This window comes from Mastomys coucha, unplaced genomic scaffold (genome assembly GCF_008632895.1).
Source record: "Mastomys coucha isolate ucsf_1 unplaced genomic scaffold, UCSF_Mcou_1 pScaffold5, whole genome shotgun sequence".
NCBI lineage: Eukaryota > Metazoa > Chordata > Mammalia > Rodentia > Muridae > Mastomys > Mastomys coucha.
Window position 1 is genome coordinate 45,895,854 of NW_022196911.1, and position 19,083 is coordinate 45,914,936.

At 49.2% G+C, this 19,083-nt stretch overlaps 1 protein-coding gene across 1 annotated transcript in view; it reads left to right on the plus strand.

Annotated features, from left to right (window-relative positions):
• The window catches only part of Adamts2 (ADAM metallopeptidase with thrombospondin type 1 motif 2), a 219,480-nt gene that overhangs the window by 195,809 nt on the left and 4,588 nt on the right, over positions 1-19,083 (plus strand). Inside the window, exons 13-21 of the mRNA XM_031351754.1 lie at positions 1,445-1,578; positions 2,303-2,426; positions 3,373-3,453; positions 3,965-4,131; positions 5,123-5,282; positions 8,796-8,928; positions 9,615-9,822; positions 12,396-12,525; positions 13,456-13,545. Coding sequence (XP_031207614.1) covers positions 1,445-1,578; positions 2,303-2,426; positions 3,373-3,453; positions 3,965-4,131; positions 5,123-5,282; positions 8,796-8,928; positions 9,615-9,822; positions 12,396-12,525; positions 13,456-13,545 — 1,227 coding nt within the window. The remainder of the gene's footprint in view (positions 1-1,444; positions 1,579-2,302; positions 2,427-3,372; positions 3,454-3,964; positions 4,132-5,122; positions 5,283-8,795; positions 8,929-9,614; positions 9,823-12,395; positions 12,526-13,455; positions 13,546-19,083) is intronic.

Sequence of the window (19,083 nt, forward strand, 5' to 3'; positions counted from 1 at the left end):
GTCTTTTGAAACCTCAAAGTCCATTCCCAATGACATGCCTTCCTCAACAAGGCCACACCTCCTAATCCTTCCCAAACAGTTACACCAACTGAGGGCCAAGCATTCAAACACATGAGCCATTCTCAAACAAACCACCACTGTTGTTCATCTGTATTAGTAAGAGAATAATTGGGGGGTGGGGGTGCATACAAGGTCAGTGCAGAGGCAATTCTTTTTCAAACATCTTCAGTCTATTATGGGTTGAGCCCTCAGATGGAGGACTTGAATACAAGAGACTAGTTCTATTGTGTTTGTGTCCCTCTGTCGTCCATTTGTATGTTTTAAACATACAATTTCTGTCTCCTGCCTCATTCACTGGACAGAGAACAGGGGCTGGATGTGAGCCTGGGTGCCATTTGGAGTCACCTGCTTGTGCCCCACATGTGCTGATTCGAGGCTGAGGGACAACAGAGCTAACAGAGCTGACAGGGCTGGGGACATGAAGCCTGGTGACCCAGTGTGTCAATTGCTTCTGATAATTAATCCTGAACAAAGAAAGTGAGTTGAGACTGAATCCAAAAGGGTCTGGCTACATTGGAATGACTCTCACAGCATCACTTACTGTGCAAAATAATGGGTTTCCCTGTGACATTTTAATACATGTCTGCCATCTTTTGATTATGTTGCCCCTCCATTATATTCTTACCATAATAAGTATATATATTTAAGAGAGTGAGGGAGAGATATTCTACATATGAAAGAAAATGTAGCACTTGTTTTTCTGAGTCAGGCTTAATTTGTTTAATATGATGAATCTCAAGTTCCACCCATCTTCCTGAAAACAATGTAATTATCTTCTTCTTTATGTCTGAATAAACCCCGTGTGTATACATATCACATTTTAAAATCCATTCCTCTGTCAGTAGATGCATACCTAAGATTCCATACCTTGGGTCTTGTGAACAGTTTGAATGTGCAGGCATCTCTATGCTGTACTGACTTAGAGTCCTTGGGGCGTATTCCCAGGAGTTGTACAGCACAGCATGTGGAAATCATAGCTTTAGTTTGTGGAGGAGTGTCTACACTTATTTCCACAGTGGCTGCACTTGCTCACACCCCTACCAGTGAGGAAAGTTTTTGAGGAAGCTTTTTAGGTAGAGACCCTCTACAGAGTTGAGGATCTTCTTCAAGCAAGGCTGTGGGGTTGGAAGATGTGGGTCATAGTCACATCCTGGCTGGACCAGTTGGGAAAACCTCTCCCTAAGCACCAGAGTCAAAGTCTCCGGAGTCAAAAGGGGCAAGGATGTTGCCATCAGCTGTCCCTTTCTCTCTGCGTCTTCCCAGAGCACAGATTTGCAGGACAGGGTTAGGGGTGGGCCAGGCGAGTTTTAAGAACACTAGGAGGTTTCTCTCTAGGACTCTTTCGAGACAGCTCTAGACTAATACCCTGCCATGTCCCTTCCAGCCAAGGAGAGATGCCACCTCTACTGTGAGTCCAAGGAGACAGGGGAGGTGGTGTCCATGAAGCGCATGGTGCATGATGGGACACGCTGCTCCTACAAGGACGCCTTCAGCCTCTGTGTGCGTGGGGACTGCAGGGTGAGTGCCATGAGGCAGAAGTCCAAAGCTCAGGGTTGCCACCTCCTGGCATCCTCTCTTGTTCTGTTCAGGCTCCACTGCCTAGAGAATGCTGTTTCCCATAATGGGCTGGACCAGCCTACCTCAGTTAACAACCAAGAACATCGTCCACCACAGAAATTCCAGTTCTGCTACACAGACTCATGGGTGATGAGTCCTCTGGAATGTGGGATCTGGGATCAGACTAAGCCTTCCATGCTTACTAGGCAAGCCTCAGCATCTCTGGGCTGTTGCAGGGAGCAAGCAGGATGTAAAATCAAGGTCAAGAGCCCCTTTCACTAGGCTCTACCTTTTAAAGATCCCACCACCTAAGTGTTACTGCATTGAGACAAGACAGCCGAAGCCTTGAGTGGAACCCTCAGAGCTGCCTCCGGGGTATGCTCTGTGTGTGCTCTTGGAGATGGGCAGCACAGAAGGGCTGAGGACAGAAATACTATGATAAGAAAGGCTTTGTTTTCGCATGAACTGAAGCAGGGAGAGAGCACATGGACCATAATGAGCATATGGGGTCTGCCTCTCTCTAAAGCCCTTCTTCCCTCCCCACCCCCCACCCCCGTATCAGGAGCTGCTAAGAATGGATGCACAGATCCCGGCTGTGGTGGGGAACTGGTACTACAGGTCTTAGGGGTTCAGGCATAAACAAGGGCTATCTCTCAAAGGTCCCCTGCCCTTTCTTTCCTTGCAGAAAGTTGGCTGTGATGGGGTGATCGGCTCCCGCAAGCAGGAGGACAAATGTGGTGTGTGTGGGGGTGACAACACCCACTGTAAAGTGGTGAAGGGCACATTCACGAGGTCACCCAGGAAACAAGGTGAGAAACCCACCTTCTGCCTAGGGTGGAGTAGCATCTGTGGGGACCCGAATGCCCCCACCTTTGGGACACTCTATAGGCCCATGGCTATTTGGGACTCATGGCTAGGAGGGTCAAGGAGAAAGAGAGCCTCTTGGGGGATCCTGAGTCTGAGCTCCCATGGGTGTGAAGGAGAGAGAGCAGGGTTACAGGTGGACCTTAGAAGCTTTTATCTGAGGTCAGGGGCTCACAGAGGCCAATTCCCTCAGCCCTCCAGGATACCCAGCTGCCTGTTATTTGATCCCCCCCTCTCTCCTGCCCACAGATGGCTGTCATCAAGACTTCCCTGAATCTAGCACATAGGGGACACCCTCAAGCCACATCCAAAGCACAGCAGCCCAGTGCTAAGGTTGAGTTTCCATAGTACCCTGCACCCTCTGGGTTGGCCCGAAGCAGCTGATCGCATCTCTGTGGTCTCAGTCAGCCTGTGTCTGACATGGAGACAAGCCTCTTTAGTTTTCTGATGTAAGGCTACAGAGCAAACCTATATAGGCTCTGGCAAGGAGGCATGGGCCAGAAATGGCCTTGCAGGCCAGGCGTTCAGCTCTGGTCTTGTCAGCCCCGCCCATGGGGTTTTAACACGGTTTTTACAGATGAAGGGACTGAGGTCTAGATAGACCATGTGGCTTCCACGGGGCCTGCTCGCTAGAGGAGGTATCTCAGACTAACTTCCAGTGTTCAGTGGAGGAGGATGCTTTCCAGGGGAAGCACCTGGGACGTGAATGGGAGCAGAAATGCAGGACGGGGAGTACCCAGGCTTTCCAGGTGACCCCTCTCCTACCCGAATGCAGAGGCTTTAGAAGCACCCATGGTGAAGCCGCCTTGGAGAGCAGGCCTCTCCCGGGGTATGTGCATTGGGATGGCTTCCTGTTTCTCATCTGGCTTTCTTCCCCCCCAACCCCTAAAGATTATATCAAGATGTTTGAGATCCCTTCGGGAGCTAGACACCTGCTCATCCAGGAGGCCGACACCACCAGCCATCATCTGTGTGAGTCACAGCCTAATGTCTCAACACCTGTGAGACCTGTCCTCTGGGATGGGCAGTGTAGCAAAGCTCTGGGCTGTGAGATCAGGTCCTGAGATGGACAGCCTTGACTGACAGATATTTCTCAGTCCCAGGCCACCTGTCCCTCCACTTGGCCCACTTCATGGTCTTTCCAACACACATCTTCCAAGGGGAAGTCGGAACCTGAGATCAGAGAGCTCCTCTGGCAGCAGCTGTAGAGCGGGCCTGTGTCCCAGTCAGACCATGGTGCTCCAGCTTGCAGAAGGATGGAAGACCACTCTCTTTGAGGGGCACTGGGCTGAATAATAGTTAACCTTCATAGAGCAACCAAGGGCAGGATATGACTCCCAAAGAAAGTTGGGCTACTGGTGACAAGGACAGGTGCATGGGAGGAGGGGAGCACAGCTAGGAAAACCCTATGGCCTCCCTACCAACCAGTAGGACCAGTAGCCATGAGCTGCAGTGACTGTGTGCTCCCCCTTACCATTCTCAGCTGTCAAGAACCTGGAGACAGGCAAATTCATCTTAAATGAAGAGAACCACTTGGATCCCAATTCTAGATCCTTCATTGCCATGGGCGTGGAATGGGAGTACAGGAATGAGGACGAGAGGGAGACACTGCAGACCATAGGCCCACTCCACGGAACCATCACCGTGCTGGTGAGTGATGCCCGTGGCCCCAGCCCATGGATGCACATGGCCCCAGCCCATGTGTGGGAGGCCTGGGATGCTTGATCCCCTAGACTCAAAAACCAGTTCTATGTCACATAGGGCTTTGTGTCCAAGCACAACTGCATTCCAGGTCCCCTGGGTGTAGGACTACAGGCTGCTCCAGATTATGGGGTGGGGCCTGGATTTTCAAGTCAGTTTTAAAATTCTAGTTTTAATTAATTGCTTAAATGGTATAGTTTATTTATTAAAACAAACAAACAAATAACATGGAGCCAGGCATGGTGTCATGCAGCTGTAATCCCAGGACTCAGGAGGCAAAGCAAGAAGATTAAAGCAAGTTCATCTACATAGCAAACTCCAGGCCAGCCTGGTCTACGGAGCTAGTTCCAGGCCAACTGGAGCAATTTATTCTCAAAAATGAGAGAGAGGGAGGTCTGGAGATATGGTCAGAGCACTTAGGTTCTCTATCAGAAGACGAGACTTTGTAACCCAGCACCCGTAGCAAGATGCTCACAAATGGCTATAACTCCTTCCTGAGGGGTCCAACACCCCTTCAAACCTTTGTGGGTGCTGAATGAATACATTCATGGAAAAAAATAAATCAATAAAATATAACAATGTTTTTAATGTGACCAGCAGCCTGTGAGATCCTAACTCTCTCTAGATTCTGCTTAGAGGTTAGATCCTCATAAACCCATTCATATCCTATAAAAGTGCATTGGCTGCACCTAAAGTACAACCAAGATCCACTGCTGCTGTTAGCATCACAGGAGGGTTGCTCCATATCCCACTAGCCAGGGAAAAGGTCCAAATTTCAAATTTCAACTATCACTGTAAAGTTGAAAAGCCATTAAAGATGACCATTGTAACTCTGTGGTTGTCTATCTCTCCTGGCTGTCAATCTACCTGATGTCTCTAAATTGGAGGAAGGATAAAAAGCTGAGCAGACATACTCATGACCATGTTGGGGTGGGTACAGGTTATTCCTGAAGGAGACACCCGGATCTCACTGACATACAAATACATGATCCATGAGGACTCCCTCAATGTTGATGACAACAATGTCCTGGAAGATGACTCTGTGCGCCATGAGTGGGCCCTGAAGAAGTGGTCTCCCTGCTCCAAGCCCTGCGGTGGAGGTGAGGAGGGGTCGTCACTGCTGGGGTTCCCAGGATTGATTGGAGGTGGGACAGCCCTGGCTTGAGACTCAGTGTGAGCCTGGAGGAGGTTGGGGCTGGTTGGAAAGGCTTCTGAGGGAAGCTTTCTGAGCCAACGGTACCCTCCTGACTGCAGCTCTGAGGCAATGAGCTTGTCCTTTGCCAAGTGTGAGAAACACCCATGGGAGCAGCGCAGAAGCAACCTCTATTGGTGTGACCAAGGGCTTAGCCTATGCCGGGAAAGGTCTGGGAGTAGCTGGGAAGGTCAGGTGCTTTAGATACCAGGCAAAATGTAGCCAGAATGGCCTGTGGGGCATGAGTCACATCAGCATGGACAGCAGCAGTATATGGGGAGGGAGGCTGGCCTGGTGGGAGCTGATCTATGAGCTGCTTGGGCAAGCAGTACTAGCAAGACTCCAGCCATAGTGGGGGCATCTGGGAGAGGGGTATCCCCTTTCTTTAAGTCCATTCAGAAAAAAAGGGAAAAAAACCCACAGACTTGATCAATCTAGAGTCGGGGCCTGGGATAGGCAGAGGGAAAATGGTCTCCAGTGGCCTCAAAGAATTCAACAAAGAGCCAGGAACCCCCTCCCCAGCAGTGGCAATCTTAGCTCTCTGTTCTGTGTTGGAAAAGCTATTTAATAACTCTCTTTGTTCTTAGACCTGGCCAGTGTTGTAATAATTGAGACTGAGTTCTATTGATTTATTTAATTGGCTCTTGCACAATTACTGGTAAATTACCTCTAATCTATTTTTCTATAGGCTAGACTGTTAATTCCCCAGCTGGGCTCCCCAAGTACTTGCTGATGGGGTTGGCTGGGTTATTTCTGCTCCACCAGTCTGTCCTCGGGCATTTCACTCGACCATGTGTTTCTGGTCCATCACATCTACACCTCTCTCTCTCTCTCTCTCTCTCTCTCTCTCTCTCTCTCTCTCTCTCTCTCTCTCTCTCTCTCTTTCAGTCCCTTCTCCCTTCCCTTTCTCCCCCCTCCCTGTAACTCAAGCCCCGCTCACCTCTCTTCTCTCCAGTGATTGGCTGTAGCTACTTTTATTTAACCAATAGTTTTAAATTGGGGAGTAAGGTTTACACAGCAAAGGCCAGTTGGTTGGTGTATTCAGAATTCACGTGTCTGAGGGCAACAATATCTTGGGGTTCAGAATTTAGCATTTGTAGACACAGCACAGACCAACCCCAACAGTTTTGCCTAGATGATGCCCCATCTTCACACCCCACCTCCATCTGGTCCAGCACCATCCTCCCTCCCACTGGCCCTTGTGGATCCACTCTTGTTGTGGGAGATATTTAAAAAAAAAAAAAAATGGCCAACTCTTCGAGTTCTAGCTGCTCTCTGCCCACCAACTCTCCTGCAGGACTAGACCAGCAGGCTTCCTGTGCTCCTAATCGCTAGCAACTCTCTGGCTAGCTCTCACAGCAACTGTCCACCCTGCGGTCAGCCATCACCACACCCATCAACCCTATAGAAACAAAACTCTAAAAGCTTATAATTAACCAAACAAATTTATATATCAATAAATTCTCAATTCACAAGATGTCAAGATAATAATTTCAGAACCAATTGATAATGATAAAAGCTGACCACCTAGATTAGACAAATATCCCAATTATTCTATCCTTTAATATCATAACTACCTGTGGCTAATCAAAGCCATGCTGCTTTGGGTTCTTCTTCCTGTTCATCTGCTTCCATCTTGGCCTCCTTTGCCCCCTCGGATGCTCTCTGTCTCTCCAACTCATAGTTTCACCTTCCTTTCCCTGTCCAATCACAGGCCTCCTGCTGCACTAATATTTTAGTATGATATGACAGAGAAAATCCTGTTACACATTCTAGGCCTAAGAATGACCTTTTAAAGGAATGAATCTGCACTGAAGAGATGGCTCAATGGTTAATGCACTTGTCTTGCAAGCATGACACCAGAGTTCAGATCTCTAGAACACATGTAAAAGTTGGGCTTGGAAGCCTTCCTGTAATTCCAGGCTTGGAAGACAAGAGACCAGGGGATCCCCAGAGCAATCTGGTTATAGATTAACCACATTGGCAAGCTCTAGATTTGATTGTGAGGCCCCATATCAATAACTAAAGTGGAAGAGAAGTCAAGGATAATTGCTGACATCAGCTCCAGGCATGCCACAGAGTGCACACATGTGTGCACACACATATACACAGAAAAACAAAATGAAGGGATGAACAAGACCCTGCCCCCTCCTGTGTTGTAATTCCTCCAGTAGCTCCTTTTGTGAGACAAAAGCCAAAATTCTTCCTGTAGCCTCTGAGGTCCAGGGAAGCCTCCAGATAGTATTCTATGCCTTACCTCCCGATCCAGGTTGCACCAATCTTGAGTGAAATACATGTGTTTGTGATGAGCCTTTGAGGTAATCAGCTTACAAAAAGAAAAACTCTATTTCCACTCATGATTGTAGAGGTTCTGGCCCTGATCATGGCAGGGGCAGACAGACAGCAGAGGAAGCTGCTGGCCTTTCCTGCCTAGCCTAGCAGGTGGCTGGGAAGCAAAGAGGGGGAGGAAAGGGCTGGATTCCCAATCTCCCCGATGACCTAAGGGGCCCCACCTCTTGAAGGCTCCACTTCCTCCAGCTGGCATTGCAGGATGGAGACCAGGCCCTTCCCATCCTTGCCTAAATCCACACTGAGTGCTTTCCCTGAACACACAGTGCTTCCCTGGGGGACTCTGCACAAGTTTCTCCTCCCTGTCACTCACCCCCTTCCTATGGCCACATACTCCCCTGCGTCCCAGGATGCTTTCAGATGCCCCAACTAGAGAAGGGCACTTGGCTGTGCTTAGATTCTCTTGTATATACACTAGGTACTATGGAAATTCAGGTTCCATTATTCTCTGTCCTGGGATGGAGCAGCTTACACTGTAGGTGGTTTAAAAGTACCGCCCTCTTAACCTCTATCCTCTAGATACCCTAGATATGTCCCAGTAGCCTCTGGGAAGAACAGCATCCATACTGAGAAAAGGACACAGGAGACAGTAAAAAACAGGAGTCGTGCATGCTAGGTACCCCTGCCTGATTGATGCCAGACACCAAGATAGAAAACAATAGTTAAGTCACGGAGGGGAGCAGAGCCTTCCTTGTGACCTCAGAAGCCATCAAGGGAGTCTGCATTCTTGCTCTCTCTGCTTGGTGCAGGGCCAGTATCTTGCTAGATCCTTCCAAGGCTCCCTTCTCACCCTTTCACATCATTTTAAGAGTAAGGAAGAATTAAGCATGGTGACACAAGCCTGTAATCTCAGCTTTGGAGGGCTGAAGCAGGAGGATTACAAGGTTGGGGTAATACTGGGATAAGGAATGAGTTCAAGGCTAACCTGGTTTATATAGGAAAAAAACAAACAAACGCTAAAGAGGAGAGAGGAAAATGGGGTAATACTCTGCTGGTAGAGGTCTTACTTCTCTAAGCCCCCTTGGGGGGGTCTCACCATCCTATTGAGCTCTTTCAAGCTCTCTGTCTTCAGGGTCCCAGTTCACTAAGTATGGCTGCCGCCGGAGGCTGGACAGCAAGATGGTGCACCGAGCCTTCTGCAGTGCCCTCGCCAAGCCCAAAGCCATCCGCCGAGCTTGCAACCCTCAGGAGTGCTCCCAGCCTGTGTGAGTGCTGGGAGAGGCCACAGCCCAGGGATGTGCAGTGGAGGTGGAGGGAGGGATGAACTTGGGCATCCTGGAAGCCCTGGCCTGGCATCCTATAAGGTGTTGGGCTCTTTACCCACCAAAGAGTAGATTAAAGGTGCAGGCCTTCTTCTGCCACCTGAACGGAAGCTCCGTGTACATCTCAGAAAAGACACTTCAGTGGGGAAACAGGCTTGGGCATCCCCGGGCTGGCTTCCAATGCTTAATAGATGCTTCTGAGCAGGATTGATCCTCAGACCCTCAGACCCTGGCAGGATGCATATCTGCGTCCAGGTCAGGGAAGATAGTGGGGGAAGGGACATACAGGGACAGAGGCTCAGGGAGTCCACAGTGCTCTTGAACTTTACTTAGAGAAGGTGAATGACACCATCAGAAGATGAGACTGTGGTCAGGCTCAGGGTCCTGGGGGGATAGACAGGAGGCCAACCCTTCAGGCCACTAACCCTAGCAGAGCCTACCAGACAGGTAGGAGAGTATCTGAGCCTCAGTTTCCCCTTTGTGCAACCCTGCACACATGGTGGATGCTTTTGTGAAACAAAGAAGAGCTTCAGCTGCAGGCAGGAGCAGGCTGACCTCTCTGTCCTCACTGCCCACCTGAGCCACAGCCAGATCCATTCCCTGACTACCCGCCACTCTGTCCTGGGCAGGTGGGTCACCGGTGAATGGGAGCCTTGCACTCAGAGCTGTGGTCGAACTGGCATGCAGGTGCGCTCCGTTCGCTGTATTCAACCTCTACACAACAACACCACCCGCTCTGTGCACACCAAGCACTGCAATGACCACCGTCCTGAGAGTCGCCGGGCCTGCAACCGTGAGCTCTGCCCTGGGCGGTGGCGGGCTGGGTCCTGGTCCCAGGTAAGCTGTTCTCTTGGTCATATGCCCTTGATCCCAAACTGAACTCCGATAAAGTTGGGAGACAGATGGAGGCATTCCCGTTTTGATACAGTTTGTGTCCTCCAGGCTACAGCTCAGGTTTCAGGGCACCAGTGGGAGCCACAGCATGGAAGTCCAGGGTTTCCATGAGGGGCCGAGGTACATGATGATGGACCTCAGATCCTAGGTGGAAGAAGAAGATCCTAGATGGATGCATAAACTATGCTGCTGGTTTAAACTGTCTAGCAAAGCTAGTACAGCCTATCCCAAGGCCCCACACATGCAGGAACTTTCCTAACACCCAGAACCTTCCAGGGGTTAGGTCCCCAGAAACTGCGCAAGAGCCATTCCTCAAAACAGGCTGTTGCATAGGAATGTGAAGCATTTGAGAATCGCAGGTCTGCTGAGTTGAACACACACACACACACACACACACACACACACACACACACACACACACGTGCGCGCGCGCGCACACACACACTCATAATGAAGCTGAATGAGGCACAGTGCCAGGAGCCAGGTATGAGTGCACTTCTGGTTCCTCGCCAGGGTCATGAAGCAGTGGCTGGGGTGGGGGTAGAGGGTACCAGAGCCTTGTGTCTAGAGAGGTTAGACTAGGAGGGACTGCCAAAGCTCCCAGGGATGGGTCAGAGATGTTGCAGGAGCCCACGACAGGTTTTCCTGGGCCTGCAGCATCCTCCAGCTGTAGAGTTGTATTAAACCACTTTCCACCGCTATAATGAGGTGCTCGAGTACCATTTGCAGGGAGAGTTGTAGGCGGATATGCTTATATCCTCTTCTTGAAATGCCATTGCTTTCCTCCATTGTCTAATTATCCTCTCTGCTGTGAAGTTGGCACACAAAGTAAAAGGTTTCATTCTGATATCCTCAAACGTTCTAAGTCACTTCACTTCCCCATTGCCCTCCCCCTCCCTTTTTCCTCTCCCATAGTACTCCTCAAGAGTGTCATGACCTTACACACAGATACACACACATGCACACACACACACAGACACCACACACACTACACCCACACCATACACACACCACATGCACACATATACCACATACTACATACACACACATATACCACATACTACATACACACACACATATACCACATACTACATACACACACACACGCACCATACATATACCACAAAGCTCCATCACATACTACATACCCCCACACCACACACATACTACACACATACCACACACACATGCACACACACCACACACACCATTCACATACCACACCTCCACACACAGTGCATATGCACCCCACACACACATGCCACACACATACCACGCCTGCCACATACACATCCCCCCAACACACACAACACAATTACACACACACACACCACGCCTGCCATATACACATCCCCCCCCACACACAACACAATTCCACATATCGGGAGACATAGAATGTCTTTTCTGAGCCCAGCTTATTTGACTTCATATGATCTCTAATTCTACCCATTGTTAAGCAGATGTAACGGTTTTGTTTTTCCCTGTGACTGAGTAAGATCCCGTTGTGTAGGATCTAGGAAGATGACTTGCTGTGCAAGCATGAAGACTGGAGTTTGGACTCCCCCAAACCCACACAAAGGCCTGGTAGGCACAGCAGCCTGCCTAGAGTTCCAGAGCTGACTCAGCAATTGGATGCCAGGAGCAAGCTGGCTAACTAGATTAGCCGTGTCAACCAAGTCTGAGTTCCAATGAGAAACCCCCAAATCACTGAATAAGGAGGAAGTTGGTCTAGAAGACTCTGGACCAGATCTCCACATGCACCCACATATTCATGCATGGGCATCTGAACATCATATATGAACCCACACATAAACAAACATGCCTATATGTACCACCTTCTTCTCTCTCCATGCATCTGTTGATGGATGAGTAGACTGGGTCCATTTCCTGTGCCAGTGCAGAATAAACTCAGATGTGCAGGTGCCTCTGTGGTATGTTGACTTAGGACCATTTGGGTGTATGCCCAGGAGCAATGGGTCATATCTGCTTTTCCTTTTTTGAGGACTCTTCCTAGGGCTTTCTGGCAGTATAGAGGGTTTCTGTATACAGAGGCTTCTTTAGTTCATGGTTTTTGAGGTTTAAGGTGATAGTATCATCAACTTTACCCTTATGAGGGAGGACTTTATGATCTGTGACACCATGACGGTGCCCATGGAGAGTAACTCCACCACGGGAGGCCCGCAGCCAAGGTCCAAATGGGCAGGAGGAGCCTCCCACTGGGTTTTGATTCCCCTGTTCATTATCACCCCACTGGGACAAAGCTTCCAACCCATAGGTCTGGGATGACATACTCAAATCATATCCAAACCATGGGAAGGAGGGAGGAACCAGGAGTGCTGGGTGTCACAGTAGCCCCGAGAGATGGACATGTGCATTCTAGGACAACCCCCATGAGATGAAACCCACACTCTGCCCCACCCCATCTCCCATGGGTCACCAATCACATGCCTGGGGAGCACAAGACGTCTGAGGCCCAGCACGGGAGGTGACCCCGATTGATGCTTTTGTACCTACAGTGTTCGGTAACCTGTGGCAACGGCACCCAGGAACGGCCAGTGCTCTGCCGCACTGCAGATGATAATTTTGGTGTCTGCCGGGAGGAGCGGCCGGAGACGGCAAGGATCTGCAGGCTTGCACCGTGCCCCCGTAAGCCATGTGCCGCCTCTGTATAACCCCAGCATGAAACAGTCTAGGAAAGGGGAGATGGTAGCCTGGTGAAATCAAATTCTGCTCTTCTTTCAAAATGGCTGGGTTTGCCATGGGTGAACTTGAACTTGAGCACTCCCAGGCAGGGCTGAGACTTTCCCTAGAAAGAAATGGGATTGGGGTGTGGGGAATGACACATGGGTATCTTTGGACAGATCCTGGTGTACATAGAGGAAGAGTCTCAGCCCATTCTTACCTTCATAGCATGCATGATGTTACAACCTTAAACTCCAGTGACCCACAATGAACCACAGCACAGCAGGGCTGAGCTAGCAGATGTGTTGTAGCCCATACAATAGAGATCCCAGTATAAGAAGGGGGTGTCTGTGTGAGTAGAGGGCCCCCTGTATTCTTTGAGAACAACAATCAGAGTACGGTGTAGATGCCTGGTCCAATGTTACATGTGTTGCAACATTTTGGTCCACACAGCAACTCAAGGATAGACCCTATCCCTCACTATTCTCTTCTACAGAGGATACAGTACAAGAGATCAGGTGACACCCCTGGTGGGGGTGATGTCAGGATTTGTCATCCTCACCATGTTTCTTCAGTACAGCGCTTGAGTGACAGGGAGCCCTGTAAGACTGGGTACAGAGGATGAAGGAACAACACATGGATTGGGAAGTGGCCCGGCCTGAGGTGTGTGGGTAGTTGGCGACACTGAATATATCTGGGTCCCAGGATGATTGGCAGAGAAGCAGGAGACTAGCTCAGTTTATCCAGGAAGGATATTCCCTCCTATTGCTCCAGGTCTCAGGATGCCTGGAAGCAAGCTGCTTTGCTGTAGAGTGTGCGTGTGCGCATGTGAGTTTGATGTGCGTGCTGTGAGGTGTCCCGGCAGCGGCATGCAACCTCCTCTTTTCTTTCTAGGAAACAGCTCAGATCCCTCCAAGAAGAGCTACGTGGTTCAGTGGCTGTCCCGGCCTGATCCTGACTCGCCTATCCAGAAGATCTCGTCAAGTAACCGACCCGTTTATAACTCTGCCTCTGCCCTCCAGTGCATGCCCTGCGCCTCGTGGAGCTTGCCTTGGGCTCCCCTCCTCTTTCTCTATGGAAAGCTTCCCTGACTCCTGCTGAGCTCTCTCTCGGGTGAATCTGTTTTCTCCGGGCCTGTGTGCTCGGCCTGCTCCTCCTGAGCTTGTACCACTTGGTGGCCACGAGTGAGGGCCAGCCTCGAGGAGGCCTGGTCTGGGGACACTGGCCTCTTGTAGGGAGGCCAGGACCTGGTTTTGTGATGGCTTGTAAAGGGGCAAAGATCTGTCGTGGTGCCGGAGGGGCCTGAGGCCACTGTGCGAGTGTGACCACCTCGCCATGGCAACCACCTCATTGGGCCACATTCCTCCAGGTTGAAGCTGCGGGTCAACTCCAAGGGGAAGCCAGCCCCATCCCCTTTCAGACGCCACCCACCATTGAGTTGAGACCACAGGGGTCTCTACGGTGTTCGGTGTGCGTTTTTTTTTCCTCCCGGCCTCCCGTGCCGGGGTGACAGACCCCAAGTTTCCTGCGGTGTCAGGGGCTTCCCGGCTGCTGCTGCTGTCTCTGCTGCTGTTGCCCTTTGCTGAGTGTGTCCTTTCCGACTTGTGAAACCATGGCCTGCTTCCGTCCGGCCTTTGCACCCAACCTACACGGCCCTTGGTCCCCATACCCCCTGTCCTCTCGAGGGGGCCAATCATACGGAGGAGGAGACAGGGAGGCGTGTCCCTGAGATGGGACATCATGGACTCCACCACTTCCATTCTCTGTCTATTTGCTCCAATGGCCTTTTTATTGTCCTGTGCATATGACCCGTTCAGAGGATTGAAAGTGTGATTGATTGATTGATTGATTGATTGATTGGTGATTGACAGATATGGATGTGCCTCACCTACCAGTGTGAACAACTACAGAATACCTCAATTTTTATTGCTTTTTTGCTTAGAAACACTATGTAGAAGATGCCTTAAAGTTGAAAGCTAACAGAATTGGGCTAACTCCAGCCTTAGATGGGGGATGTGATCCGAGTAGGAGGCAGGCACTGAAGATCTAGGGGGACCCCACCCATTTTGCCCACCTTTTGCCAAGGGTAAGGTTTCTAAATCCAGATGGCCTTGCTTCCTCCCTGAGCCGTCTGTGTGTGAGGAGACTTAGCAGGCACTCCATCTGTCTCTGACAAAAGGGGTCCCCCTCTGATGCCCACCTGGCCAGTTGGCGCCGACTGTTTCGTGGAGACTCCCAGAAGGGCCTCCCACAGCGCGGCCTTACACCCAGAGGGTGAACACACCTGGGTCCTTAGCCGTGACCAATGTAGCACTCCCAACTGACGGCCCCACCAGCCCCACCTGGCCCCAGCCACCTTCCTCTGTTAATAATTCAAGTTCCTGCTGGACCATGCAGCCAAGCCTCCTCCTACTCCCCTTGGCACTAATTACTGTTATGTAAATAATTGGTGTGTAATTGCAAATTAATCCTCTCATGACTGTTAACTTCCAACTTTGACGAGGCGATGTGAGTGATCTGTGTGGTCGCAGACGGCGCGACACGGTCCTGGGCATTTGCCTCCTGTCTGTACGCACTTTGGTTTATCAGGGATATTTTATTAGTGTTTTGTATGTACTTAATGACATAATTACGTAGGTTCCGTTGTCGTCGTCGTTGCTTTTCTGTTGTTTCTTTCCTTCTTTCCATGAGACATTAGCGTGTGCCAAAGTGACTGTGAAAATGACCTTTTATTCTTACTAATGATGGAAAGACCTCTTGTCATGCATCTCACAAATAAACTCAATAAAAGTTCAGTTCAACTGGGATCTCGGGTTTGCTCAGCTGGCGGCTTGTCCCTTCACCTTCCTGGCAGGCAGTAGTCAATCGCTATAGGGTACCATCTTGTAGCATTAATCACCTGGTTTCTGGTTCCAGTGACTTTGCTACCCTCCACCCCACCCCACCACTCTGTCCAACATAGATGTTTAGGGCCCATCTTCCACTAACACACATACCAAAGACATGTTCAAAATAGAGTTGAACCGTCAGTACTAAGTGAGTACCTTGCAGAGATTTCTAGGTTTTCTGCCCGGGATGATGGCTTCTCCTCTTTTGGGGATCAGAGCAGAAATGTGGGGCCTAGGTCATGTCTCCTAAACCACTATCATGTGTTTGCCCTGCCTTGAGATGCCTGTTCATAAAGAGTAGGTGCCCATCAGCCAAGGGATGGGGGTGCTGGTGGTCATAGGAAGTCAGTTTAGAGAAGCAGAGCAGTAGTTGTGTGTGTGTGTGTGTGTGTGTGTGTGTGTGTGTGTGTGTGTACACAGCTCTGCCTGCCTGTGCCTCCCAGGGTCTGTTCTCAGCCACAGGGCTTGCGCCCTCTCACCTACTGACAATAACGAGGCAATGGATCAAGACTCAGCAAGGACCTCCTCACCTGAGTTCCATCTTATCCTATAGGCGGGGCTCCTGCTTCAAGATTGCCTGTTCTAGGGAGCAGTAAGAAAGTTCAGGAGGCCTTGAGGAAGAGCAATAGGAGATGGCCCAGCATCTAGGAAATGGGATTGGCAGCCCAGGCCCCAGACTTCAGAGATGTTCCAGGAGCCATGGCTGGGTTCACTGCCCACAGCTCTGTCAATCAAAGGAATCATAGCTGAGGGGAAACGAGAGTCCTGAGGAGAGTTACATCAACAGCGCTGTATCCCTCTGTCCGTCTCCCCAGAGATGAGTCAAGATTAGCTGTCTTCTAAGGAAACTCCGAGTTAGAAAAAGGAAATCCTGATGCCTGGGATGCCACCTGCATGGGGCACATCTAAGGCTCATGATGGAAGGGAAAGTGCCACTCACGCTATAAATTAGTTTCATGAGCTTTAGAATGACGAATGGGCTAGTGAAACCACCTGTCATTTACCGGGATGTATTTGCTCCCAGCAATGCCCACCACTTCTCTTTATCCTTAATGACATCAGGGAGAAATTCTTGCCTTTGGCCTTTCCTAACATCTGTCACACTTTACTCTCTCTCTCTCTAACTTGGAGTTCTGTACAGGACTATCTCCCTGGGGATTGGGGAATTCGAATCTGATTTTTAAATTGACTTCAATTTGCCTCAGTATTCATGTTTGAGGTTACCTATGGTGCTTGTCTTCCGTGAATGACACTAGTATCAATTTTCTCCTAAAACAAACAATAAGTGTTAAGAGGCATTCAAGAAAACTAGCAGGAAGCAACTGATAATCCCGGTGGAATTCAGATACCACCAAGACAAGAGGAGAAGCACACAGATGACTTCATGTCTCCCATCCAAATGCTGGTCAAGACTGTCCGAGCTTAGCTTTTAAGGGGACTTTTTGAACAACGTGTTCATTCTCAATGGTCTATCATCATTTCTTAGAAGCCAATAATTTTGGTCACCCTTGGTGGCTCACATCTTTAATCCTAGCACTGAGGAAGGCAGATCTCTGTGAGTTCAAGGCCAACCTGGTCTACATATGAGATCCTATTTAAAAAAAAAAATCTGAGAGTTCTTGCTATTTAGTTCCTACTGGGAATTGAATGGAAGATCAAATATCATAAAATCAAAATTATCTCTGTGACCTCTCGACAGCCAGAGCCTCAGGACACACAGTTCAGCTGCAAATATATAACTGATAGTTCCTTGATTCTGGAGCGCTTCCTGGTTACTAGTATTGTTTAAAAAGACACAACCACTGGTGTACTTTCAATAAGGATTATAGCCACCCCTTGATCATGCAGATGGTTACATCCCAGGAATAAAACAGTCTAGTATTTGCATATAACATATGCATCCTCCCAAACATTTTGTATCACCTCCAGATTCCATATCATTCCCAGTACAGTGTAAGTTCTACATACATGTTGTTTTACTGCATAGTTCATGAAATAATGGTGACAAAGAAGTATGTTTAATGTAGTGTTTTCCCCAAATCCTGTCCATTGGAACCTATCTGGCCTCTGCTAAAGGTATGCCATAGTTGTTATGGATTCAAGGATGTAGAACCTGAAGGCACAGAGGGCTGACTGATGTGTTTTTCTAAGCTGATATTAGTACACCAAGTTCTTAACCAGTGGGGGTTTTGATTTGCTCATTGGGTTGTTTTAATTTTTCAAAACTGAAGCTCTGCAGTTTAGTCTGAGGACCTGGCAAGCTGGTGGACGGGAAGCATCCTGCAGAAGGGGGTTTCTCCATTAACTGAACACTATCTTTGTGCCAACCACTAATCCAGGGATGGCCTTGACCCAGAGTGGAGCAACATTTTCTGAAAAGAGCCACACAACAAACACTTTAGGCTTTGGAACCTATCTGGCCTCTGCCACAGCTATGTCACAGTTGTTATGGTAGAAACGTGGTCAATGATAATAAATGTAGCTGTGTTTCAACAAAACTTTATTTATAAGACAGTGAAAGGATGAATCTGGCCCAAGGCCCTATACAGTTCCCTGATTTCTATGCGCAACCCTTGATTCAGCATGGATGCTATTAGCTTCTAGCACTGTGATAAGATACCCGAGACAAAAGAAAAGTTGTCTTATGATTGGCTTATGATTCATTTCATGGTTTTCAGTCCATGGTCACTTGGGCCTGTGTAGGTAATGTCATGGTTGGAACACATGGCAAAGGACATCTGTCCTCCTGGCAGCTGGGAAGCAAAAGGAAAGACAGAAAGGAGTTATATAGTCCAGTATCTTTTCCAAGGCCACACCATCAATAACCTAACTTCCTTTCACCAGTCTCTGCCCACAAATGGTTCCACCATTTTCCAACAGTATCAAGCCTTTAACACATGAGCCTTTGGGGGGAAATTTCAGACCCAAGCTACCCCAGGCTGATAGCAGAGACAGTCAGCCAAATGAGGACACAGCTGCTTAGTAACATTTTGTTGTTTGTTTAAAGGAAAAGACACGGGAATAGGAGAGAACACCACTGTGTGGTAGGAGTAGCGGCCTCCTGGGGTTGGCTCCTTCCTTCCTCAAAGCTTATTGTGAGAGATGTTCCTGTCACACAGCTCTTATTTAAAGCTCCCCCCCCCCTTTATGTCTCTAGGACTGTGGTCAGTAGTTTTACCTCGTTCGGCCTCAGTAGCTGCCAAGAGAAAGTGGGAATAGGGATGGGAAGGGAGCAGGTGGGACTCTGGGCCCCCAACTTCAACATCAAATGAAATGCTCTCTACATTCCTTCATATACTGGGCATCCACAAAACACTTCCTCTGAAGAAGACATGACCAGTCACCCTTGCTGTTGGGTTCTGACTGGCCCTCAGCCTGAAGCCTTTGTGCTTCCCAGTGTGTGGTGAGCACATTTCTCAGTGTTAGGACAGCCCGGGCCTCCCCTCTTGGGCTGCTTTGCTTTCGGTCGGTCTTCCCATTGTGATGCCTGAATCTGGTCACACTTCCTGTTTATTTGGACCACTTCAAAGCTCAGTGCTGCCTCTGGTGGTATATATCTCGGTATTTTTCTTGACTGTGGCTTTGTGGATTTAAAACCCAGAGTTTTCCAGTTCTGGACTTGTTGTTTATCCCC